General features: G+C 45.9%; 2 protein-coding genes across 6 annotated transcripts in view; one reads left to right on the top strand and one right to left on the bottom strand.

The window, feature by feature from the left end:
• XPNPEP1 (X-prolyl aminopeptidase 1) overlaps window positions 1-7,304 on the top strand; it is a 31,024-nt gene extending 23,720 nt beyond the window's left edge. For both annotated transcript variants that reach the window (XM_050976256.1, XM_050976255.1), the window contains 7 exons: window positions 30-101; window positions 1,720-1,780; window positions 2,620-2,689; window positions 3,825-3,998; window positions 4,848-4,924; window positions 5,605-5,703; window positions 6,747-7,304. In XM_050976256.1, the coding sequence (XP_050832213.1) occupies window positions 30-101; window positions 1,720-1,780; window positions 2,620-2,689; window positions 3,825-3,998; window positions 4,848-4,924; window positions 5,605-5,703; window positions 6,747-6,875 (682 nt within the window). In that variant the 3' untranslated portion in view covers window positions 6,876-7,304. The remainder of the gene's footprint in view (window positions 1-29; window positions 102-1,719; window positions 1,781-2,619; window positions 2,690-3,824; window positions 3,999-4,847; window positions 4,925-5,604; window positions 5,704-6,746) is intronic.
• Window positions 1-26,290, bottom strand: part of SMC3 (structural maintenance of chromosomes 3) — a 1,169,611-nt gene that overhangs the window by 368,756 nt on the left and 774,565 nt on the right. The window lies entirely within an intron of this gene.

Genomic DNA, 26,290 nt, shown 5'->3' with positions numbered 1-26,290 from the left:
AACAAAAACCTTTGTGTTTAACTGAACAGGCCAGTTCCTGAGACCAACAGAACGCTGTCAGCGAATGAGATCTACCTCCTGGACTCAGGAGCACAGTACAAGTGAGTGGGTGATTGGTGCTGATCTGCCCTGTGTTCTTTTCCCCATGACCTCTGCAAGGTCAGCTCACATTTGCCTTGGCAAGCAAGGCAATGTGGAGGTTTGAGTAGACAGATCAGGGCTGCTGACAGGCCTTGCTGGGATCAAGGACAAGATGTCAAAATATAGTTCCCATCTGAGTCCCATGCATCCCCAGTGTGATGGGAGCTGTGCTTTAGCTGGTAGTTTTAGTATTAAGTTGCAGGAACAGGGAGCAGGCCTGAGTATCCTGGCTTAGCCTTGGGCTGCTTATTCAGCAGCCTGCACAGCTGGGTGAGGCACCTACCCAGCCAGGATCTGCCCTGTGGGCAGACTTGACTGATGTTGAGGTCAGGACAAGGTGGGACAATGCAGCAGGACAGCACTGCCCTGTGGTGCTCTCTGCCTTTTCAGAGAGACTCAGAGTCAGGGTTCCTCATCCCCGTGGCCACTTGGGTCTTGGGTATGTTTTTGGGAGGGCATCATGTCTGAAAACTCACTCAATGCTGTTTTGACCGTGCATTTCAGTGGCCTCAGTTCCTTTACTGTGGAACTCTTGACTCCATGGAAAATGAAAGAAGTGATGTTTTTAACCAGTGTAAATAGATGAGAAGTGGCTTGTTCAGGAAGATGCAGGACAAGCCTGGCTGCTCCTTTGAGATGGGCTTTGTCTTTAGAGCTGTGCCTTTTTGTTATTTCAGTCAGGAAGAGCTATGAAAAAGAACCATACAGACATCCTTTGATAAGATTTTTACAAGGAGATCTTTTTTCCTCCCCTCTGATGGCCTAATTAACGATTTCCTTAGTGCCACTATGAAAAGCAGCCCTTTGGGTACAATGTAAGCTGGACATCAATGGCACTTACCACAGCATTGTGACAGGGATGCTTTGCTTGTCCCTGCTGAGAAGTTAAACCGTGAGCTCTTTGTGCCTAGGGCCTGTGTGCGCTGGGGAAGAGCGCAGGGACAGGAGCAAGCGTTTCAAAGGGAACTCGTTATTTCAAGAGCCACTGTGTTTTTGACAGGAGGCTCAAAATGCTTTTTGCAGAAGGAACTTAGAGCCAGTTTCTGATGTTTTAGATTAACCCCTGTCCAAATGCAGGATGATTTGCAGAAATCTTAGCGCAAGACATCCTGAAGGTGAAAGGGATACTATCCCCCCTTACACGTCCCTTTTCTGAGCAGGTAGCTGTCATTTTTGCACAGGTGTGTGTTTTACAGCAGTTAGTGAATCACCTTCCATACAAATAGGCTGAATTTGGCCTGTTCTTAATGGACAGGTACCTGTTGCTAAACCTCAAATTAACATCATTTTATGAGCAGTTTAGATTCTAATTTGGGAAGAGCTTTGGGATGCTTGGGATTGAAAGATAACAGCGTGAATTGTAAATCATTATTACTACATCTGGGGCATTGTGTTCAGGAATTTTTGAGATTAGGAGCAGTTACATCATCAGTCTTATGTAGCATAGAGCAGATGACTTTATCCATTTATGAGCTCGGTTGGTTTGCTGCAGTGTGACTGTGTTTCCTGTGCATTCTCACTTTGATCTTTCTTTTCCCCCCATCCCTTTGTTTCCTGCATCTTTGTTTGCTTCTGAAGAGATGGTACAACAGATGTGACCAGGACAATGCATTTTGGGACACCATCAGCCTATGAAAAGGTAAGTTGGGATCACAGTGTGGTTTGTGATCTGACCCTTATTATTAGAGATACTTGAATTAGTAATGTGCTCTATTGCTATGCAAAGTTCTCTGTGGAATTACCATTTATTTACCAGTATGTGGCAGCATTTGGATAAGGACTGAAAAGGAGACTGTCATACTTCAGACTTCCAAAACATAACCTGTTTTAGAGACACCTTTTTATCTTAAAATGCACAGCTCTCATCTGCAAAATAACATTTCCTCTAAGAAATAAGAAAATCAGCAGACTGAGGATAAACATTACTGGTTTGTCCAATAAGGGAGCCAGGGGGGGTCTACTTTAGTGCAGAACTCAGTGTCTGATGCAAGGCTCCAGTCAGATTGTGCTAGTGTATGGTATAAAAAATCAGTCTCAGACTTACCTGAAAAGATCTGTGTTGGAAATTTAGCAAATGTAATTTTGTTTATTTTAAATTGCTGCTTTAACTTTTTATTAGTCTTAACTAAAACTAATTTCATTATTATAGTTCACTTAGTGACAAAATATGCTGTAGGGTATGCCCAGGAAGTAAAAGTACAGCCACAAAGAGAATCAGTCATGTAGATCAGGGGAATGCTGCTGGTAAACCTGCAGTCTGAGTTTGTGATAGTCTCTCATTACTGGAGGGGGATCTTGAGAGTGATGTAAACTCCTTCTGCTCGTGGTTTGCTTTGGCATTACCAGCCACACAAGAGCATGACCAAGTTTTTCCATATACTTTGCAGTTTGCTACAAGATACATCTTCTCTTTCCCTTCTTAGGGAATACAAAGCTTTTCCTTTCCCTCTTTGCTTATGGCACACATTTCTTTGACAGGAATGCTTCACATATGTCCTGAAGGGACATATAGCTGTGAGTGCTGCCATCTTTCCAAATGGAACCAAAGGTGGGTCGGTGAGTTGGAGTGTTTTGACCTCTGAAGACCATTAAGTGGTCTGATAACAATGTTATGGTTGACTAGGTAGATCAGGCAGATGTTGATATCACAAGACTTTGGATTCTGGATTACTGATGCCTTCTGTCTTAGCATCAACCAGTGCTGAAAATTCTGAGGCAGGCAGTCTGAAGGATTTTGTAAGTGCTCTGTCTCCAGGGTGATAGTGACTTTCATCACTCAGTGGCACTCTAACATGTGCTTGGAGGTTGTCTTTATTCTTTACTAATGGCCCTATCACAGTCAGAGGTCACTCTCCAGCTTCATAAAGACTGGCTAATTATCTTCCAATTACTGTGGAATCTCTTGTATCAGTGGGAAAAGACATGGGAATATGACACAAAAAGGAGCTGGTTTTATTTTGTGCAGAAGTTGTGAGACCTCTGGTGAATTTGTTACAGTTATTTTCTCCCTGGTTACACCTTATACAAAACCAGCTCTTTTTAGGGATTTCTTCAGTTTGCATTCTTGGGTAGTCAAGTTAAAAGCAGCAGCACGGTGCTGTGGAAACCCAAACTGAAACTGAAGGGTATCTGAACTTGGATACATGGGCTTGGTGTTCATATGCAGGAAACAGAAATTCTGTGCCCCCTGGTTGAAACTGTGTGAAATGAGTGGCCTTCCAGGCAAAACAGCCTGGCTGATTAATCCACCAAATACAATTGGCAGGTCTCCTATATTCAGTTCAATAAGTGCAGCTCCTTTTAAGACCAATACTGAATTCTCTGTTGGACTTTTAGCCATTAGATTCTTTCCTGAAAATGTCAGTAGAACAAGCAGCAGTGCAATGTTTCTGTTACAACCATCTCTTGAAGACCTGTGTAATGGAAGAGAGAAGGGCTCTTTATCTGAGAAAGGGATTGAATGTTAGAATTGCCAGATCTGCCCTGTAACTTCTAGCCACCCAATGACTTGCTTTCTTTGTGGGTGATGAGGCTTTTTAAGGGGATTGTGGTAGTTTTTTTTTTTTTTTTTTGTTTGGGGCTTTTTTTTTTGCATGTTTTTCAGGTTGGAACTTTTAGCATGATCATCAGTGTCTCTGAGGGAGCCTGACTTGATTGAATTCTTTCTCCTTGTCTGTCTGCAGGTCACCTTCTAGACTCCTTTGCCCGCTCTGCCTTGTGGGACTGTGGCCTGGATTACCTGCACGGAACAGGACATGGAGTTGGCTCTTTCCTAAATGTGCACGAGGGTCCTTGTGGCATTAGCTACAAAACCTTTGCAGATGAGCCCCTGGAGGCTGGCATGATTGTCTCTGATGGTATTTAGTGCTGGTGATTCTCTCTGGTCACTGGGGAGGGACCAAGCTCTTCAAGATGCAAAAGGAATAAATGTGACTGATGTAAAGGAAAGGCTGGATCAAAAGCTCTGGGCCTGCCTCCTCAGCTTGCTGTTTTAGTTGTCATTTAGGCTCTCTAGGTAAAGACCCTCACATTAGCTTTCCACCTTCCATGAAGCACCTTTGCAGTGGGGTGCTGCAGGACTGCTTCCTGCTCTCTATGGCACAGGCCTCAGAAGAGCTGTGCTGACCAGCTGGCTCTGGCATACTCTGGAAGATCTGGCTGCAGTACAAGGTGGACACCAAGCTTTCAGAAGCTAATCCTGTCTTTGCTATGGGCTATTTGAGGCAGCTGTTAAATCTTTGCATGCCTTATTCTTCCAGCAGTAAATTAATAGCCTGCTGGAGTTTGCTGAGAGACTTATATTCCTTCAGGGCTGCAAAGTCCTCTCAGGAAGTCAGGGAAACAGTCTCTAAAGGAGTGTTTTGAGGAAGGGGTTACCCACCTGCTTTTCATGAAGACATTCATATTTGCAGAGTTTCTGGTATTTGAACACAAGTATTCTGTGCTCTCTTGAATTCCAAGGAGATTCTGAAGCTTGAGGGCTGTCTGTCTTGTTTCTTCTCTCTTTGAGAACTTCTGCTGTCACCTTGCTCGGGGCTTTTGTGCAGATTTTGTAGCGTCAGAAATTTGCCTCTGTGGTTGCCTGATGTCAAAATTGCTTAGTGACTTCAGTGGACTAGAGACATAGAGAGGAAGCTTGGCCATAGGGAATAAATACTTGCAGAGTTCAGCAGTGTGGCTTAGTTAATTACTGTCTGTTTCTGCAGAGCCTGGCTATTATGAAGATGGGTCCTTTGGGATCCGAATAGAAAACGTTGTCCTCGTCATCCCTGCTGAAACCAAGGTGAATGACCTGCTCAAGATGCACCTTTCTGCATGACTTGCTGCTTATAAAACTTAAAGTACTGGAACTTGATGTAGGACCATGCTGCAGACAGTTAAATCCTACTCAAGATTCCTGGTCTCCAAAACCCCTTATTGATAAACTCTGGTTCTATGTCTCCCTTGATAATGGAAGCACAGACAGTTTTGCTTCTGCAGATTTTCTGTGGGTTGAAATGTGTGTGTGTGTGAGTTGTTTTAAATTGTTTTCTCTCTGTGTGTTGAGAAACTTTATTCAGCCCCTTGGAGTAATTGCTGTAGAAACTGGTTTATCTCAAGTTGGGATTTTCCTCTGTGGTAGTGAGCCATCAGTGGCAGAAGAAACAAAACTACAGGCAGATTTTGACATTATAGTTACTAGTCTGGCTGGGTTATGCTTTTAGAAATGCCAGACTGAAAATGATCATATAGTCATCAAGCTGAAGTCCTGAACAATTTTCACCTTTAGAAAGGGACCATTGAAAGAAGTAACTAAAGTTTATATCAAGATTCTTTCTTGAGCTATAAGAAAAATGTTGTTGTAAGTTGCTGCCTTCTCACCTGAATGTTACCTTGGTTATTCTGTAGTGATGACATAACCAAGAAGTGTGATCAGGGTGGAGCTGTTTCTAAAATTGTACAATCTCTGTCTTTCTGCTGCAGTACAATTTCAAAAACAGAGGCAGCCTGACCTTTGAACCCTTAACCCTGGTTCCAATCCAGACGAAAATGATTGATGTTAATTTGCTGACAGAAAAGGAGGTAAGTAGAACAGATTTGCATTGCCTTGTTTGCACTACAACCAGCTTATTTTGATCTGTTTGCTAGAACCACTGCCAATTGTTCCATTTCATAGATCCAGAGAGAAATCCTGGGCATTCTGACCTTTTTTTAAGCTTGACCCACTTTGAAGTGAGGGGGTGAACTAATCCAGCTTTTCAGACATACTTCCAATCTAAGTTATATGATGAAGACAGTGAGGACCCCACCAATTATGTTGTTTTGGTAGTTCCCTTAATATGATACTTGCTGCTATCATCTCTTTTCCTACTCCTGCCTTGATTTGCTTCTGGCAAATGTCTGTCTTACCATGCTGTCTCCCCAAGGACAACAGTGATGACAACAGTGTGTCTTGTCTGCATCTGCTTGTGACCAGTCCCATTCAGGCACACCCCATTGCTCAGTGCACATGAACTCTGAGCAGCCTTCTCTGATACCTGCTCAGCAGCATTTATTTCCTGAACAGCTTCATACTCTAAGCTTTCTGTTTAAGTCTCCCACTACCTTCTCTATGGCATATTTCATCCTGTTTTTCTACCGTACTCCTTATTTTACCTCAGCACATCCTCCTTTTTTGGAATGATAACCCTGTTTTGCATTTCCGTTTGGTGAATAGGTTTGTGAAGGGTACCAAGATCTGCCCTAGGGTTACCTGTTCAGATCAGCAGTGCTTCAGGAGTGCATTGTCCAGTCACAATTTTGCAAAGCTATTTATTATGCTGTGCCAAGGTAGCTATTCAGACTTGCTGGAGGCAGTGATTTGCAGAGACTTTACTTGTCAGCTGAATTGACCCTTGGCTCCTCTGAAAACCCAGGACAAATTCCTTCAGTTCCTACCATCATCAAATGTACAAGTCATTTCCATATAATAGAGATCTCTCTCTTCAGGACAGGATTCCAGCCCAGCCTAACAGCTCAGACCAAAGAGCACAAGGGCCTACAAATGTTTTTGGCTGTACATAACTTGTAATGTCACAAACTCTCCTCTGTGTTCATGCTGAATGTCCTGCCCCTCCTTTCTGCAGCGTAACTGGGTGAACGAGTACCACCAGAAGTGCAGGGAAGTGGTGGGAGCAGAGCTGGAGAGGCAAGGCCGGCACGAAGCTCTTCGCTGGCTCCTCCGGGAGACGGAGCCTCTGGCCCGAGTGCAGTAGCACCAGCACTGGTGTGGAGAGCATCAGGACAGCTCTGTGTTCCCATCACCTGCGTCTTCCTGGAGCCCGGCACCGCTGGCAGGACGTTCTTCAATAAGCATTTGGAAATCAGGAAGGGATTTTGTGTAGTGTTTCTTGCCCCACAGCACGTGCGGGTAATGTGGGGCTGAGGAGGGTAACTGTCTGAATAAGTGTTTTGGGGGGAGGGGTTGGGCATAGAAAACAAACACTAAATAAGCACGTTGCCTTTGAAACAGAGGTCTTATTTCAATAATGGTTCTAAGAGGCAATACTGGAATATTTTATACTGTCTGGTTTTTCACTGTGAAAACTCAGTATTTTTGCATACTTGGGTTCCAGTTGCTAAGATGTTACCCACACAGCAGGACTGATTACTGAATAAAAGATTCCAATCCTCTGTTTGCTCCATCTGTCTTCTCTTGCAGTCGGTGATGTGTTGGGTTTGGCAGCTCGAAGAAGGACAGGAACCTCATCTTTCCACCCTTATGTGTGCATCTAACTCAGACAGGGAACAAATATGTTTAGGATTGCCTGGTGCTAGGTGTAGGGCAGGGGTTATGGAGAGAGCTGGCAGGAGCAGTCAGTTCTGATTTGTGACAGGTCCTGGAAGGATATGGAGACACTGCAGAGGTTTGTGTGTGCAGAGCTCCCGGGCCAGTTCTTCTGTCTGTTGTTACGTCTTACTGAGTGCTTGTATAGCCCATGGCAGTGCAGGATGCGTGGGCAGTATCATGGAATTGCAGCTCTTCCTGGACACAAAGTAATTAGTAAGGGAAAATAAATAAATATGCCCACAATGGACAAAGGACGGGCTCCGCGGCGGGGGCCGGGCGCAGCGACACCTGGTGGCCGAGCGAGGTAGTGCGGGCTGAGTGGTTTCCTCAGGCATTGCCGCGCTCGCTGCAAGCGTTCGATCAAAACTGCGCTTCGCTATCACATAATAAAGGAGCAATCGGGAACAGAAAATCAAATTCCTGATCTTTCAAAGGAATCTTCTGAGCAAATGGAAATGTTTGTGTACATAGTTTTCTTTCCCTCTTCCCCCTGCCCCCCGCTGTTTTTTTCCAAGGAGGTGATAAAGCAGAGGTGCAATAAGTGCTTTAAAAGGTCAATGTCACCCATCAGCCACTGCAGGCAGACACATGTATTTATATAGTCAAGTGGTTTCTCACCACGCGCTGGAAGCAGCAGCTTTCAGCTCAGCTGTGTCTGCGGAAACCCAGCTCACACCTCAGCCCCTCCCAGGTGTCTCACGAGTGTGTGCAGCCTCTTAAAACGGAACGGGAGAACCTCTGCCGAAGGAGCCTGTCGCCCCTGTGGGTACAGGGTCAATGGACAAGGGAGGGGTCTCCGCACAGGCTGTGCTGTGACACGGCGGCTCTTTCCCAGGCTAATCCGTGTGTGCTCAGTGGGGCTGAGCAGGGGCCCCGGGCAGCTGGAGCTGCAGCCTCCCCCGGCGCTCTGGGGCTGCCCTGCAGGGCAGGGCTGGGAGCTCCGGCAGACTCTCCTGCTCGCTGCAGGCCGGCAGGGAATGCACTGCTCACCCGCGGGTTCTCGAGGATCTCCTGGCAATGAACCAGCCTGGAAAGCTCTCTCTTCAAGTGTAAGGACAGGTGTTTCCCACAGGAAGGTGGAAGAGGAGGATTTCTACCAAACAGAGAAACACAGAAGCCAGGGAAGAATTTGTCCCTGTGTAGCCTAAAGCCAGTGTAGCTGGCTTGGACACTGGTGTGAAGGGAGAGCACAACACCCGTAGGATTTTTCTATGTTTGAATTAGACCTTTTCCCCACCTCACTACCCTCCTTGCAACCAGATGCCAACCTGGGACCATTCCCACACAGATCACAGAAATCCATGGCTCATTCCCATCCCAAAGCCTCCTGCACAGGGTCAGAGCTAGGACAACCCATACTTGCGTTCTCCTCTAGGCCAGTCCTGGAGTCTCGGCAGATCCCTCCCACCATTCATTCCCCAGCCCATCCTCCCTCACCACACAACCCTGTGGGCCTTCATTGCACGGAATCTGACACCAGCTCTTGGTCACAGCTTGGAGATCTTTGCCCCTCTCTAGGGTTTGGCACCTCAGCAGGGGCACACAGGTGTTTTACAGGGCAGGGCTCCTGACACACATTCCTATCTAAGGCATTTATCTCTCTCCCTATTCATTCCTTGAAATCACAACTGCCTTTTGTATCCTGTCCTGTCTGAGCTTTAGGTTTCCAATGGAAATTAAACTTGGATTCTCTTCTTTTCCTTTTATCAGGTTTTGATTTATTCCATTTATTGCCTGCTTTGCCTGAATGGTCTCTCCCTTTCCCTCTCCTGGTGGAAGGAAAAAGTTAAGGAAGAGAGAAGCAAGGAAAAAATTGAATGGAAACCAATGCCAGGTTTAGAGGTTTTGTTTTTGTATGAACCATCCACAGAAATAGCCACAAAATTATGTTATTCAAATGGAAAAAAATTATTTAATTCTGGGGGGAAAAAAAGGCCATAGAGGCTTTTGTTGTTGTTGTGGGAAAGCAGGAAGGAAGGAAGGAAGGAAGGAAGGAAGGGGCATTTTCAATAACAACATACTCAATGGTCTATTTTCAAACCATTTTGGTTTGCAGTACTTTTAACCTAGTGGGCATCTTGTAGCTTTAGATCATGCTGCTTGCAAAGCACATTTCTGTGCTGTGAGATAGCATCTCCTGCAGGGGTATTTGTGGGTTCAGCCCATCCAGTCCTACCCCTGCTCCAAACCAGGAGCTTGGTGGCTGTACCTCACCACCACCACATGATCCTTTTTCTACCCTTGGGACAGGACCTCAGCAAATGCAAACCATACTCAAGGTCCATGTGGCCACCCTGCTTTATGTCACCAGAGCACTGCCCTCTGTCCCCTTCCCAGCTCTTTGTTAATGGTTGTGCTAGAAATTTCCAACTACACTATTGCTGTGTTCAGGGGCTCTGGAATTCTTTGTTCCCTTGGACTAAAAATGTTACAGCAGGAGACAGACCTTATTTGCCAATAAGGAAAACCCACCTCAGCTCCACAGCTCCATCATGAATCATGATGCACACATTTGTAATGTGCCTGTTGGTGTACAAGGATTTTGAGGCAAATAAACCATTTCTCCTTGAGCAGAGGGATTAATATTCATTCATTACTAGGAACAATGCTCCTTTCCTCCATAGGCCAGGTGACTGCTTGGCTTCTCCAGTCACCCCTTCTTCCTCAACCTGTGTGTATTACCTTAAGCGTACTTGGTAGCAGTAAAAATCAGTTGTTTTTTAACTTAAATGGCTCATAACTCACCTATAATCAAACCCCCACTCTTGTTTGCATGACTATTAAACTGGTCACTTCCCACAACAGCTGTTGGAGCAAGTTTTGATTTACAGTGTTGGAAAGAAGAAAACTTTTGAGATCATGGTCGCTGAGGGCCTCCTCAGCAAATCCATCAAACCAGCCTGACATGCAGGCTGCACACAGGAAAATGGTGGCCCAGAAGCACTGAAGGGCTGGGGCTGTTGTGGGGTATCGTGCTTGCTCCTGTGCTTCCTTCAGCAGGGGACAGTGAGAGCCAGGTGGTGAGAGCAGCCAAATATCAAAGCTCTCCTGGGGATCTGGAGATCCTTTGCCACTTGTCTTCCTCAGGAGTCCCCTTGGGTGGCATGAGGCAGAGGACAGCATGGAGCATTTTGGAAGATGTTCATGGTATGCTGAATAAGGCTCTTTCAGACAATGCACAAAACCCCGCCTGCTTGTTGTCACTTGATGCCTGCAGAGGCCCTGTCTTTGCCCAGCACCATTTCCTTTTGGCACTCAGTGGGGTGACTTGGCTGTTGGTGCTAAGGATTGTTGACACTTATTTTTGTTGACTTGTAGCAATTCACACCTTGTTCCTGGAGTCCTCTGGCTTGTTTTTGGAGAAGAAACTGCAGGCCTGGACATCTGGCAATGGTGTCTGGAGATCAGGAGTTAAATAACTTGCATGGTGTCACTGCCCTCAGCTTGTTTTACATGATTAGGACTAAACTCCCCATGGCTTTGGATGTAATAAGAAAAAAAAATGAAACAAGAACCTCTGGAGGGTAGAAATATGAACTGTGTTAGTGCTTAATTAAGTTGCCTATTAACAGTTGTGTACTGGCCTGGAAGAATTTTAATGTACCAATTAAAGCAAGGAGCTATCTCCTCGGCTTTCCACCACCTCTGGGGACGCTGTCAAGAGCAGGGAGCTTGCAGATCAAGTGTTGTTTATTTTGTTGCTTCCAGCTTGTTAAAAATTGTTCTAAATTTGGGAAGTGGCGGATGCCCGTGGATGTGTTTGCTTCCACGAGGCAGCAGAGTGATCTTTGTCTGATGGGGATTCACATGGTAAAGAAGCAGGGCTGTGATGCTGTCTGACCCCCATGGACCACTCCTGTTTCTTAGGGTTCCTCTGAGCTGCTGCAGGAGGAGGAAGAGGCTGGCAGCCTTGGGGCAGCTCCATGCTGACAGTGGGGTGTGCTGATTTAGCACATCCAACCTGGGCATCTGGGTGTGCCAAGTCATCCTGCCCGGTCCCTGGCTCTCCCAAGTCATCCTGCCCGGTCCCTGGCTCTCCCAAGTCATCCTGCCCGGTTCCTGGCTCTCCGAAGTCATCCTGCCTGTTCCCTGGCTGTCCCAAGTTAACCTGCCTGTTCCCTGGCTGTCACATCACTGTGTCAAACCTTTCAGGACTTTCCCCCTGATTTAAGCCACAGGGATGGGAGTTCCCCCTCCAGTCTTGTGTGAAGTGGTCAGAGAGTGTGGCTGCTCTGATGCCTAAAATGGCTCTGAATTACAGCCAGAAGGTACTTAAGGCTATTTTAGTGCCAGCAGACATGTCAGCAGATGGAGAGAAATGCATTTTTTTAAAAATTAATTTAAATTGCTTGTATATTACTGGCCTGAGGGCTTGTGAAGGTTGCAGGGGAATTGGTTCATCAGGGCTGCCCACTGCCACAGGCTGCTGAAGTGTTGCCCTGCTCCCACGAGACACCATGTGCAACCTCCATTCTCAGATGGCATTTGAATTTTAAAAAATCAATTCCCATCCATTTTGTGTGTCACTGTGGATGGATGGCTCTCTCTGGTTCCTGGTGTCAGGGCAGGGTTTTGCCCAAGAGCCTCAAGGTAGATGGCCTCCCATGTGTGTGCTTGGCTGTGAGCCCTTTCTTGCAGCTCTCAGAGCCTGTGACTGCCATGCACCAATCTGCATTGGGCTGATCCTGTTTAGAAGCAAGGCTGGGGCCAGCATGTTGTAAACATCTCCCAGAGGAGAACATGACCCAGCTGAAGGGTGCCTTCTGTGTCCCTTTGGTGTCCCCCTGTCACCCCAACATCCTGTCAGGCTTCCCTGGCTGGGCATCTCTGGAGCTGGAGGAAGTCCCCACTCACTGCAAACTGTCCCTCTGTGCATCCTCTCTCCTGCACAAAGGCTGCTCTCCCCTCTTTTGGAGCAGACAGTGTCCTTTGCTGCCATCTGCTTCTGGAAAACATCTTCCAATAAACACATCTTCCAACAAACACTACCACATTCCTCTTGAGGTCTGAATACAAAATGAGCTGGGGAGTTTCAGACAAATGTAGCAATAGCTTGGAGCACCGTGGTCTTCCAGGAGGGGATTTAAGGAGCTTAGAGTGGTTGTGAGAATATCTGTGCTTCAAATCCAAACAGGCAGCTTGGTAAGTGCAAAGTTGAGGAATGTGTCCTCTTCTCCTTGTATTCTATTAATATTTAGGGCTGGGCTTCAATTATTCATTCCTTCAGGGTGTGCTTTTATCATCTCAGTGCTATAGCTTTAGCTTCTGCCCTGTCTCTGGGCATTCAGAAAAGACCTTTTCATAGTATTTGTGAAATTTCCTATCTGAGAGGCCTTTTGCAAGCAAAATGTATGCCATGCCATTAGTCAGAAAAAGCAAATCTTCCTCATCCCCACCCAAGGCTTTTCTAAGCCCACACAGAGCTCAGCCTCAGTAGATATACAGGAGATGGCCTTGGTGGGGATGTGCTAATCCAGCACTTGTCGATTAGAGATTATTTCTTTTTTTTTGGTACAAAACCAAGCATGTATATAATGATATTAGACCCACACCAGTTCCATACATGCCCATGACCCTTGGCACAGGCAGCTGATTTGTCTGAGCTGAGGACAAATTGAAATGTGCTGTGATTAAATACTCCAAATTGTTGACATCTGTGCTGTAAATACCTGACTTGTTAATAGCCCATCTTCCTGCTGGGGCATGAAGCTTGACAGTCAGTTTGCTCAAATGAGGAAAATCAGATCACATGTTTCTGAGTGCAGCTTGATCGGGGCAGGGTCTGGGAACACTTCTGCCTTATTTGCACAATATTTGGGCAAGAATATTTTTATTTCATTAAGTAAAGCCAACCATGAAATTAGCATTCACTTTCTCCCTTCAGGAGGCTGAATGCCTATGGGAACTTAACAGTGCAGCGATTTTAGACTTGGTCAAAACAAAGGACAAACAGAAAATCTTTCTTTTTTTCTGCCTTTTGAAAATATTTTGTAGGTCTATCCTGTTCTGGGATGAGATGATAAGATTATGAAAAAAATTGTTTGCAATAAATCGTGGAAAAATTGCTGAGCTGAAAAAGTCACATCCATCAAATATTTTAATTTTTATTATTATAGAGGTATTTTGTAAATACTGGCTATTCTAACTAAACTGAAAAGATTGGATTAGTTTTTAAAGCAGTAGAAAAATATTAGTTAGAGGTTTTTTGTTGGAACAAGGTAGTCTGACATTTTTTGAAACTGTGTGAAAATATTTTTTGACATAAACCTGATGAAACCTGGCCCTAAACTCCTGCGCAGGCTGAATTTCGAAGAACTTGAACTTTTCAGACGAGAAACACAAAAGCATGAAAAAATCCCCTGAAGTAAAACATTTTGCTGAAAATCTGCTAGAATGATTGCAATGCTTCTGAGAAAGAGGAGTATGAGCTGAGACATCCAAGTGTGGGTTCACCCCTAAACACAAGGGACTATGACCTTGTGTTTTCACAAGAAGCAGCTTGCCAGGGCAGCAGCTGGCTGCACCGAGCTCGTTTGGGCATCCCTGCTGATGCTGAGAGCTGCTGTGGGGTCTGTGGGCAGCCAGCACAGACCTGTGTGCACCCCACCTCTGCTGCCCACAGCTGAGCTGTGTTCTGTCCAACCCCTTGCCTAGGCAGTTTGAAAGGGCTCCCCACCTGGGGCAGAGGCAGCAGCTGCTGGTACTGTCTTGGGTTAAGGCCAAATGTTTCTGCTTGGGAACACAAATAACCTGGGCATTGGTGCTTCTGCATTTCCCTTGCTGAAGGCTGTGGGTACCTGCACACCTGGCAGTGCAGGGGATGGGATGGGATGGAGATGGGGATGTCTCCTTACCTTGCTTCTGCTGCAGAGTGGAGGTGATGGGAGGCAGGTTATGGCAGGGCCATTGCTTACAAAATCGCCCCCCTTCACAAATGCGCTCTTTAAGAAAAGAGCACTGGTTTTATTATTACCACAGGAGCAAAGTTGTGTGTTTCCATGACAGAGAGTCAGCAGAGAGTCAGCAATACAAACCTACAAACCTCTTCCTGGGCAGCAAGCAACAGGTGAGACTGTGGCTATTTTGGGGCAATTAACCCCTTATGTAGCCAGGCTGAAATACAACCTCTCCTGCAAAAACTCCTCTGAAAGCATTGTCGTAATGTGAGCAGCCTGATGGAGACATATCCAGATCCCTCACCTTTGCTCACCAAAAGCTGCAAACCCATTTTATAGGAAAGGTTCTGCATAGCTACAAGGAGGCTTAGTGTGACTCAATTTTTCTTTGTGAAATATCAGTAGAGACAGCTTTTTTGCATGCTCTCTCCTGCTCCGGCAGCAATGCCTATAATTTCTTAGCAGTTCTGGATTCTGCAAGCAGCCCCAGCTGAGCACCAGGGAGGTGCCAGTATTAAAGAGGGAGCAGTGTGGGCCCTGACACCAGGGTGGAGAGCAGGAATGGTAGCTGGCAGTAAAAGCTGACAACCATAAATTATTGTTGCTTTTAAGTATCAGCTCTCAGTGGAAATAAACCTTGAATCCTACCAGGCAGAGCTGTAAAATTGCATGGATCTCACTTTAATCACCAGCTGAGCACCCTGAGCTCTCTGCTGCTGTCTTGGGGAGGGTTGCACAGTGCCCATCTGTCTCATTTAACAAAAAGTGGAGATAATATGAATTGAACACTTTAGGAAAGGGTGTTGGCACAGTCTAAATGTGGGCTGTCCCCAGGGAACAGTCTTGTCCAGGAGCATTCCTAGTTGTATCAATGTGGCCTGCTATGTCCTGCCACTCCTGCTCTGGAGCTCCAGGGCAGGGCTCACCCATCCCCTCCTGCCTGTGTTCTTCCTCCTGAGCAGTGCAAGCCATCTCAACAACAGTTGGGACACCCATCTTTTCCTTGAGCCTGAAGATATGAAATTAATCATGCAACGTGTGTGATCACAGGCTGCTGTGTGAGATCTGGGTAAATGCGAAAGCTCCTGAAAAAGTAGGAGGTTTTCTGCAAGAGAAAAGTACAAATACTGGAACAGAGGAGGCTGTTTAGAAGGTGTTCCAGCTCCAGTTATCCAGTTCTCTATGTGCAGAGGGACATCACTCAGTCACAGCTCAGATATTCTTTGTAGGGTGAAACATCAGGGACACAGTTAGACCTGCAGCAGGAGAACAGAGTGGGGTGGAAAAACTGTAAAAATTAAAAAAAATTCCAGCTGCTGAATCAAGAGGAGACATGCACTGGCACCAGATAAGCAGCAGAGTCACAACCTACCTGGTAATGACTCTGAGTAGAGCAGGTTCCATTTACCTTTAAAGAACAAAGCAAAGGAGTGTTCTGCTGCTACAGCCAAGCACTTAAAAGTGCATTTCATAAACATAGAATTTTTAATACATGCCATCCCGCCATTAATAACAGTCTGTCAGCATTACAAATTGTACAGCAGATACATGATTTTGCCAGTTTTGAAACATCAGCTAATTTAGTTTTAATCTGCTGTAGAGCTAGAAATAGTCCCTGTAAGGATGACACTGTTTTGCATTCAGTGCATTTCTTGAGATGAGAAAACCAGCAAGCATTAATTTAAAGTGATTAATTCAGTAACATGCAAATGTGAAGGCTGTGTGGAAGCAACAGATCACATGCCTCAGAACCAGAGTTTGGTTCCTTGGCTCCCCTGGGTTCACCACCCCAGAGCAAACCTCCTGCACACAGGGAGAGAGAACCCAGTCTGAAAGAAAAGTGCTGATACCGAGGGGGGTCCAGGATGGGGTTTGGTTGGCACCTGGGGGGCAGAAAACCATCCAGGAGGGTGCTGGGCAATGATCTGGACATAAGCCTGGCCAGGTGGGACACTGTGGTCCAGAGACTTCATGCACAAGGGGCCTGAAAGGAATCCTACCCAAAGAGAGTGCAGGGCATCTCCTTGGAGGAGGAAGGCAGAGTGACCTAGCCTGCTGTGTGTATTGCATATTGAACATGATTCTCAGCTATCTGTGACATTTTCACAGGAATCAACAGTGCCAAAGTGCTCTGAAAAGAGAGGAAACAGCCCAAGAAGAGGAGCCTTTCCATAGCCCTCATAATTTGCTGGAGAGTGGTCAAAGGACCTATGAAAGCTCTGCCCTGGTGAATGGGGGAGCAGTGGATTCAAGCCCAGCACAAAATGGTCTCAGTTACTGCTTGTTCCTCAGGCTCAGGATGACTTTTGGGAAGTCATAAGTCCCCTCCATCCCACTGGGGACCCCTCCACCCTGGCTGCAGTAAAGGAACCACTGTAGTGATTTGCCTTCCACTTCTGAGCACCAAAACTTGGCTTGGTCTGTAACACACACATTCCAGCTGGCAGAGACAAACTGGGTCATTAAGAAAATAAAAACAGCAAACGTATAGAGAAACATGAAAAAATGACCCTGGGATGCATTCACATTTTATGCAATTACTGGGATAAAACCTTGAGTCTATAATATTAAATCAGAATGTCAAAGAGATAGCTTATGCTAATTTAATTAAAGGCAGCATCCTGGTGCAGATGAGTAAGGAGCTGAATTAAAATTGTGAACCACCCACTAATTTTGCCTGCCATGGGTGTGCTAAGGCTGGGTTGTCCTGATGTGCTCTTGGCTTTGTTTTTTCTGGGCAGGATGAGTGTATCCCTGCACACACACGGTCTACCAAATTTGGGCAGAATCAAATTTAACACTTTGAAGTGCCAAAGCTCACTAAATCTGTGATAATTGCCTCTTTAGACACCTGGGCACTAAATTATCCACCTGTGCTAGAGAAGTGGGAGATCTTGCCTGCTCTTGCTTCCTGTCAGGGGAACAAGAGAGGAGTTTCTTAAGGAAGCCTGAAGTTAGGTACTGTGAACTCCCACCCTTTCCCTAAGTATGAAACAGGATTGAACCCTTCTGGGAAAGAAATCAACTTGTTAATGGAGTTTGAGACATCATAAAGGTTCCATAAGCCTTCAGCTTTTTCATACTTCATATGTCTATATCCTAATTTTGCTTTGGGCATATTCTCTTCCTTCATATGTGTGGGAAAATCATCCTTCAAGAGCCACAGTAGGGCATGATTTTGGAAAGTTTGACCTCTACTTAGGTGCAAAATAGAGCTTCATTAGCTGGTTGGCAGGGACAGGGGATGGTGAGTTCTGTCTGCCTTTTGGGTGGAGAGGTGTATCCAGCCACTGCTCTCCTCCCTTCCAGCCCTGGCCTCCCACTCCTGGCAGTTCAAAATTACAGGCATGGGTGTCCCTCTTATTTATACTACAGACACATCTTAAATCCACAAAGCAGGAACAAATACCTCACATCTTCGTATGCTGGACCTTATCAAAAGCTAGGTGATCTTTAGGAAATAGTCTCTGGGTGCAACTCAAACCTCATCCAAGCTAATTGGAAAGTTTTGGTGGCCCTCAAAGGGATATGGATCAAATGGATCCTTGTCCCAGGGTTGGATGCAGAAAAGAGCTTATGGCTTCTTTGTGCAACACACTGCAATGTGCTGAACTTGCAGAATGTGTTGAACTCCCTCAAAGTTTCTTGGTGGCCCCAGAGCTGCCAGACATCTTCTGAACTGCCAAGTCCTCACTGCTTCTTCTTTGGCATGGTACTGCTTGTGAAACAAACCTATTTTCTTTCCCAGCCTGGGTTGTGAAAAGGGACAACAGGCAATTAAAACATTGTTGTGTGAAACCTGGTTATCAATCCATAATACTGATTTCACGTTTGGATCTTCAAATCTTCTTGCAAGGAGCTAATTGGATGCTTTTGCCCTCTGCAAATCCGGCGAAGAACTTGAGTCCACTGCAGATGGAGCTAACTGGGGCTGAATCTGTAGGCTGATTTGAGCCCATCAGAATCAGAGGCAGTGTGTTTGTCAGTTCCCTTTACTGGGGCACAGGCACTCCTCCAAAGTGCTTGGTGGTTAAGGGTGCCAAGAAAGTGGAGTTTCATTAGTAACCGTGAGAACTGTGGAGGGAAGTGCATCTCTCAGGGTATGAGGATTGCCTTGCTGGGGAATATGACTGTCATTATAAGCTAGACTGGGAGCAGTTTTGATGAGAAGAAAGTAAAATAGGAATAAATTGCAGTATAAAGTTTCCTGTTAGTGCTCTTTTTCCAGGCAGAGGAAGCACTAAGCATGAGTGCACTGTAAGGCTGCAGTAATACTTTCTGCTGATAAGTAATAAGAAGAGCTAAGCATTCTCAGGATGGCACCTGTAACTCCTGTCTGTTAGGCTAAAAATGGCTTAGGGATGTGTAAGTGCCTTTGCAAAGGAAACTGCTTGTGTGCAGAGATGTCTGTGCTCTGCAGCAGACTGGGTCACAAGGCCAGTCCTGCCCATTAGCTGTGAACATACTGAAGAGAGTTATTGTGGAGCAAAGTATCCACTCCCACATGAGGGGCTAAGCCAGCTCTTAGATAGCCCAGGTGTCAGGCAGAATGAGGGGTCATTGCCACTATTGGGGACATTAAGATTGGACCTTTCTGGAGCGTGTCACTACTGGAGCAGCAGTTTGTGTGGTCTGTAGAAGAGATGCTTCAGAGCTTTCTGAGCTGCCATCCTCCCTGGTTTATAGAACACCTTACTGCTGCCTTATAGCACTGGCAGAAAGCTGGCACACTGCCCCTAGAAAAGGTGCAGCTGCAAACATCTGCATTCAGCAAACATGAGGACTTTTTTCCTTCCATTAAAGTGGAGCTACTCAGGTGATAAACACTTTTGTGGTTAATATGGCAAACCAGGAATGAAATCTGAAATACCTGGGACTTAGTTCTGCTTCCCACTAAAGGGTCTGAATGAAGCAACTCAATAGCTTACTTTTCTGAGGACTATGTAATGTCAGACCCCCAGAGGAGTTGGAAGGACTCCTCTCACCCCTCAACATTTCCTGCTGGCTACCAGGTATTCTTTTATCATCACACTTTAAAGTGAAAACACTCCACATTATTCTCTATGAACTGTATTGCAGAACATGACTTGGGAATGACCTGAATAGGAAGGTCTGACAGATTGGTTTTTCTAAAGGCTCTTCAGGGAAAAAAGCAGACATGACCCTCTGCTACATTATACCTGTGTTAAAGTAGTGTATTGCCACTGCTATTGACAGCTTGGCACATGGCTAAATGAGTGTGAAAGAAGGATTGGGACCAGCATCAAATTATTTTCCACTTAGTAGAATTGCTATGGTCTCCACTAAGCCCAGGGGAGTTTGGAAAAACTTCCTTGGTTCTGACCTCCTAGCCCCAGGTTTGACAGGTCATTAGAGGTGGTGAATCATCCATACCTTCAATACAGTGATTTGGGGCATGTAGAATGTAGAGTTCTAGATAACATTTCATTATTTTGGACTATGTCAGTGGGAATGTGATGTAGATGATTTGTGAGAAAAGCATTGGAAGACAATTTGTTGGGTATGACCTGCTGAACTCATGAAAATTGCTGTTGGTCCATCCTCTGCCCGCTGCACTAAGATCATTCATCCTTTCCCCATTCTGCCTTCTCTTCCTGGGTGGGAATTTGGAATTTGTGTGTGTCCCTGTTGAGGGGAGGACTTATAGATTCATTTCCCTAAGGCTGGGGAGGAATAGTGTTTTCCATTCATGAAAGTTCAGACTATTTGGCAGCCTGAAAACCTGAGTGCAGGCAGTGCCTTGTTTTGTGTTTGGGTGGTGATCTGCTGATCCCCTCCCTCCTCTGAGGTGGAGGAGAGGATGCTCTGGGGCCACACTTCCACCTGCACTACTGTAAGAGCAAGTAATTCTATGGCCCTGGACATGGGGAGTATCTGCACTGTCCTGGCACTTTGCTGCCTGCCCCAGTGGGCTGTGTACCACCATGGGATCAGATCCCACACAGCCAGGGATGAAAATCCCATCTTAAAATCACAGAATCATAAAACTGTTTAGGTTGGAGAAAACCTCTAAGATCTCACTGAGTCCAATCATTTACCCATCACTACCAAGACCACCATTAAACCATGTCCCTAATCACCACGTCTACACTTCTTTCAAACACTTCCAGGGATGCTGACTCCATCACTTCCCTGGGCTCCTATTCCAATGCCTGACCACCCTTTGGGCAGAGAAATTTTTCCTAATATCCAATCTAAATATCTCCTGGTGCAACCTGAGGCTGTTTCCTCTCACCCTGTCACCTGGGAGAAGAGGCTGACCTTCCTCTGGCTACGCCCTACTTCAGGGAATTGTAGAGACTGACAAGGTCCCTCCTGAGCCTCCTTTTCTCCAGGCTAAGCACCCCAGCTCCCTCAGCTGCTCCTCATATGATGAGTGCTTTAGACCCTTCTCTGCACACCTCGGTGCTCTTCTAGTACTGAAAACAAGCAAAAAAACCGAAAGCAGAAAACTCAGTCCTGTGTTGCTGGGCTGGACGGCGGGAGCCAGCGCATCCCAGGAGGGTGAGTGGTACCCGGGCTCTCCGGGAGCAAGCGCATCCCGGGAGGGTGAGTGGTACCCGGGCTCTCCGGGAGCAAGCGCATCCCGGGAGGGTGCGGAGTGCTCGGGGCTGTCCGGGAGCCAGCGCATCCCGGGCAGCTCCGGGCGGGGAAGGCGCGGGGGCATTCCCCGCTCCGCTCCGGTCGCTGGAGCCGCTTCCCATCGGCAGAGGGACCCCTCGGACCGGCCATGGGGAGCTGCCGGCCGGGGACACATCCCCCGCGCCCTGCGGGAGCCAGCCGACGTGGGAAAGACCTGCGGACGAAGGAAAAACAGATGAGGCGGAAAGGAAACAGCGAACAATCAAGTTTTCCCGGCCATCTGCTGTTTTTTCAGCAGCTTTTGTTGACAAAGTGTTTGAAATTATGGAGGCAAAGTAGTCTTGGTAAAAGTAAGGCCTTTTGCTACCAAGATTGTTCTGTAACAATGATTACAGAACAATTCATGATTTTGTGGTCCCTAAGACAAGGAGGGAGTGATTATGGGTTTTGGTGGATGCAGGGTGCAGGTGTCTTTGCTTGGAGAGCAACATTTGCCTCTGCTATGCTGCTGCCTCAGCCAGTGTCATACCTGTCTCCATCCTCTTCCTCCAAAAAAAAAAAAAAGGAAGAAATGTCCCATTGATGTCCTGGAAGTAATAAATAGAATCATAGAATCATTAAGGCTGGAAAAGATCTCTAAGGTCATCAAGTCCAACCATTATCCTAAATTAGCAATAGGAAAAAAACCAGAGCAATCAAAGGGCATCTGCTGCATCCTAAGGAACTGCTGGGCTTCACTATGCTAAAAGCTGCAATTATTAATGTAACAGATAATGGGGTTGATTTGAAACCTTTAGTGAAATCAGCTGTAGCATTTCTTTTCACCCCATCAAGGCTAAAATATGAATCATGTACTTGCAAAGAACAGCTTTTCTTAGAGAGAGTGCAGCTCCTGGTTTTGAAGGAGAACACAAACTCCCCAGCTTCAGCTCTCTCTGAGAATGGCCCTTTGGAGAGGAGTTTGCTGTGCAGCCTGAGGCCCATGTGCTCAGGCTGCTCCAAGAGCTCCCTGGGTACCCCTATGAATTCTGCTACTGAAAATGCCTCAGAACCTTCTTGTCTTTCCACTGTCCTTCAGAGACTACCAGCTGGAGGGGGAAGAATTTTAAGTGCATTGATCAAGATCTTTTCAGGAAGCCAAACACTTTTTTTCAGTTTGTCACTCTTTCTTTCTGCAGAGGATTTCCTTTCTTCCATAATTACCAGCTGCAGTGTTGTAGGTGTGCCTAGGAAATGCCAGATACAGGTAGGCAGGCCTGCAGCTTTATACCCAGCTGAAGTGGAAGATGGGTCCCTGTCCTGGCTGCTTGAGTCATCTGTATTCCTGTGTGCTCCAATAATCCTTCCTGCAAAGCCAGCCATATGCCTTCGTACAGCTGCGTGACTAATCCTTAAGTAATCGTTTATTTGGGGAATGTCACCTCTGGGTGTGCAATTTATTGGTCCATAACAGTACATTTTGAAGGGAGCAGGTTGGAATAATCTAATTAGCATTTCCTGAAGGGGGATAGGACCCCTTCCCCTTTTCTCCTTGTCCCCAGAAGGGTACAGGGAGTACATGGTATGCATGTGAAGAGATGGGAATCTGAGTTTCAAGGAGATGAGGGGTGTCTGAAGGCTGATTGCAGTGTGAAGGACAGACTGGGGAGGAAACACAGGCAAACACAATGTGGGAGAAGCTGCTTTGCCTGGCTGCTGGAGCTGCCAGTTGTACAGCAGTGGGGTTCCAGAGTGCTTTTTGAAGGCGTGGTGGGAGCCATAACTCCCACATGTCTTGCCTTGGTACGCTCTGTGGCTGGAGAACACCTGGGCTTCTCTGTCTGAGGCCACATCATGGCCATGCTGTGCTGCATCAGTTGTATGCAGCACAAACATTTCTAGTTCTCCTGAAATGTCCAGGTCATGACCCTCCAGGTGGAGAGTTCTCTGGTGCTGGTCCCTCAAGAGCTTTGGTGGGTTGGAGGAGTGTATCTGGGTCTAGGGTCTGTGTCTCTCCTGCTACAAGCTGGCATGTTGGGAGGGTCACAGCACAGCCAGCTAGTCTTTAAGGGTGCCAGGAAGTCTGACAGCCAGGAAGGATGTTGTACCTGGAGCCAAATCCCATCCCAGCAACCCCTTGGAGTGGAGAACTTGCCCTCTCAAAGGCTGGATCCTGAACATAATGCTTCAACTTTGATGTACTGCTTAACACAGGTGGAAAAAACATTTGCAGTTCAAACTCCTCCTGTTTTTCTGGGTTTTTTACTTTTTTTTTTTTCTCCTCTCATAAGGCAACTTAGGAACTTACCAGCTTGAAGAGGAGGGTGCTGGCAGTCCCTGGGGCTGGTTCCTTGTTCTGGCCTGAATACCAAGATGTGATTTGAGTTGTTGATAGGACTCAAGGAAAATCCAGCTCGTTGCAGGACTGGTTGCTATGACATTTTTTAGATCACCATATCAGGAGCTATTGGTGTAAGAGTAACCTACATTCTGCTTTGTGTCTGATTAAAGCCTTTTGACAGGAGCTCTATGAGTTTTACATGAATATGGATGGTTTGGGCTCCCCAAACCAAAAAAATCTTTATTTATGGTGGTAAAGTATAACTCCTGTGGGACAGCTTTGGGGTCCTTATGCCTTTCAAGGGATAAGTTGAAAATAAAGCTATTATTATTCATCTGTTGCTTCCTTTGGCAATAATATTCATTGCTTATATTTTGGCATGGTAGGGAAGAATTTCTAGGTGAGGATTTGATCTGAAAAGTCAGAGGAAATGTTTCTACAAAAACTGATTCCCACATAATGAAGAGTGGGCTGTTTTTGTCCTCTAGTGTAAGATAAAGATATAAAAACTGGGCACTTCCAGACAAGGCTGAAGGTATGTTTCTGTCCTGCTGACTAAAACCTGGAGATGGTCAATGGGTCCTTGGTCTGTTGTCCCAGGGGCATTATATGTAAGACCAATTTTCAGTCAACCTCCTTAACACTGCTGCAGTGAAGGAAAAAATAGCTGGTTCAAATGAGGACCAAAATCTGGATGTCTGGTTCCAAGAGGACTTTTAAGGCAATGCAAATGTTTCTTAAGGCTATATTTTGCATTCTAGTTCAAACTGCTCTCTAATCCTGTGTAGCATCTGGTACTTCAGAGGAAGGAAGGGAAGAATGAAATGAAACCTCCCTGTAGACCCAGAGTATTCAAGTATACTGCAATTTTTCATGTCTTAAAACAAGATTAACAATCATTACAAGGACAACTGACAGAAGAAGAGTGCGGGGCTGTGGTCATTTCCATGAAGTTATCAATACATCCCTAGGCATGAAATCTTCGTTTTCAGTGCCTCCCATTAAAAAAAACAGCTCAGTGGGGTCATCATGAGGTCACTGACATGACGTGCATTGGTTACTTTTCCCAGCTGATGCCATTACCTATTTTGACTTTGCCCTTTGGCTTGCCTTTGGCACTTGAGCTGTATTAACCACTGGCAATATGAATCAGCGCTCAGGACTGACAGACTCAGCCACTCAGGCAAGCTGGAGATGTGCCAGATAAATAATCAAAGCTCCTAATGAGGCTGCATAATGCTGGGGGCTTGCAGGGAACTTTCTTGCATTGTGGTTGTGTCACAGTTACTTGAGAAGAAGAGGAAAAACATAATGTTTGTTACAGCAGAGAGAAAATCCAGCTAGAATATTTTAAGTCAAGTGATGAGCAGCTATGGTGCTGTTTAGATTTTCTTGCCACATGGCTTATGATGTTTATTATTTATGATAGTACTGTTGGAGCTGCAGTGGTATGAAGAGCAGAGCAGAAAGATTTTTAGAAGAAGTAAAAGATCTTAGTTGTAAAGAAGCCATTGCCTCTATCTAAACTCACTTTTTAAATTGTTTTCACATATATGTCCACATCTGCAGACTGATAGTGCAAATTACAAGCAGATCATCTGCTTTTTTTTTTTTTTTTTGCTAGAATGATTTCTCAATATTGCATTTAAAAGCTATAGGCTTATCTCCTTCAGGAATTTCCATGTGTTAAAACATCAATTATCAACTTGGACTTGTGGTAGCCTATTGACTACTGTGGTCACTGAGTAAAATGCTGCTTCTGCACTTCAGATTTACCAGGAGAGTGGAAAGAAAGGAGATGCAGAACTCACGTTGTTCACCCTGGGAACAAATTGTAGCAATCCTCAGTAACCTTCACCACTGGAACCTGCTGTTCATTTTGTGGAGGGCCAGCATGGTCAGGTCTTGCTGTAACAAACTACTCCTGAGCACCTCTTTCCTCATCTGGCCAGCCAGCTAATCCCTGCCTGTCCTCAGTTTTGTGCAATCTTGCTGTAAGTCATGGCCAGGGAAGGAGAGAGTGGGAAGCTTGTCCTTTTCTGCCCTGTGCTGTAACATGTATTTTCAACCTCCTGGTTTCTCTCCCACCAGAAATAAAGTGGAGGGGGAAACCCTGATTTGAGAGAGGTAACTTGAAGAGTTTGCCATATAAAAGTCTGTGGAATAGGAGGTATATTTCACCAGTTCTCTGCAGGAACTTCTCATCACAGTTTGAGTATTTCTGAGAATCCTTTCCTCTTTCCCCACCATTCTAAATGCAGAGTTTGGAATTTTTCAGCCCTCCTTAAAAAAACTCAATCAGAGGTGCTATATGGTCCCTTCTCTCAGCCTCTTTATTTTTGTACAATTTTCATTCCGTCACAAGGACCAAGGTCCCTCCTCACTCTCCTGCTGGGAGCCTGCCAGGGCTGTGACTTCTGAATCCACCTTGGTGCCTCCATGTATTGGGAGGGATGGAGGGCACAGCACATGGGACTCCCCTGGTCTCAAAGGACCTGGACACCATTTTACCTGGCTGATCCAGGGCATGTTGCCTTTGGGAACAGCTTGCAGAGCCCAGACAAGCGAGGCAGAGCTACCAACCATGATAAAATCCTCAGGCACCTTATCCAGAAGTCAATTAATTATGCCCCAGTCTCAAAATCATTAGTCAGCAGTGGCCATTTTTTCTTTCAATTACGGGGTTTAAGGGATTACTGTGAGTCATTACCCTGAGGCATTAATAGCTGCATTGCTTCTGGAACGATTCAGGTAAGGAGGTGGTGCAGCAGCTGCACCCAGGGCAGCAGGGAGCTGGGAGCATGACCCTTCCTTTTAGTGTCTGGAGCAGATCTGGAAGGAAAACATGCCCTTGCGTTAAAAATTCAACTCATTCCACAAGCTTTTCCCTTTGTCTCTCAAGGGGTCAATTAAAGCTTCGTGGTCTTTCCTGCCACACTGGCAAGAAAAGATCTTCATCTCCCCTTCCTTTGATTAACTGTGTTGTTATAAACAGACGATGCAGCACAAGCAAAGGAAACT

Source organism: Serinus canaria, chromosome 6, assembly GCF_022539315.1.
Source record: "Serinus canaria isolate serCan28SL12 chromosome 6, serCan2020, whole genome shotgun sequence".
Lineage (NCBI taxonomy): Eukaryota > Metazoa > Chordata > Aves > Passeriformes > Fringillidae > Serinus > Serinus canaria.
This window is presented reverse-complemented; position numbering and strand designations above follow the sequence as displayed.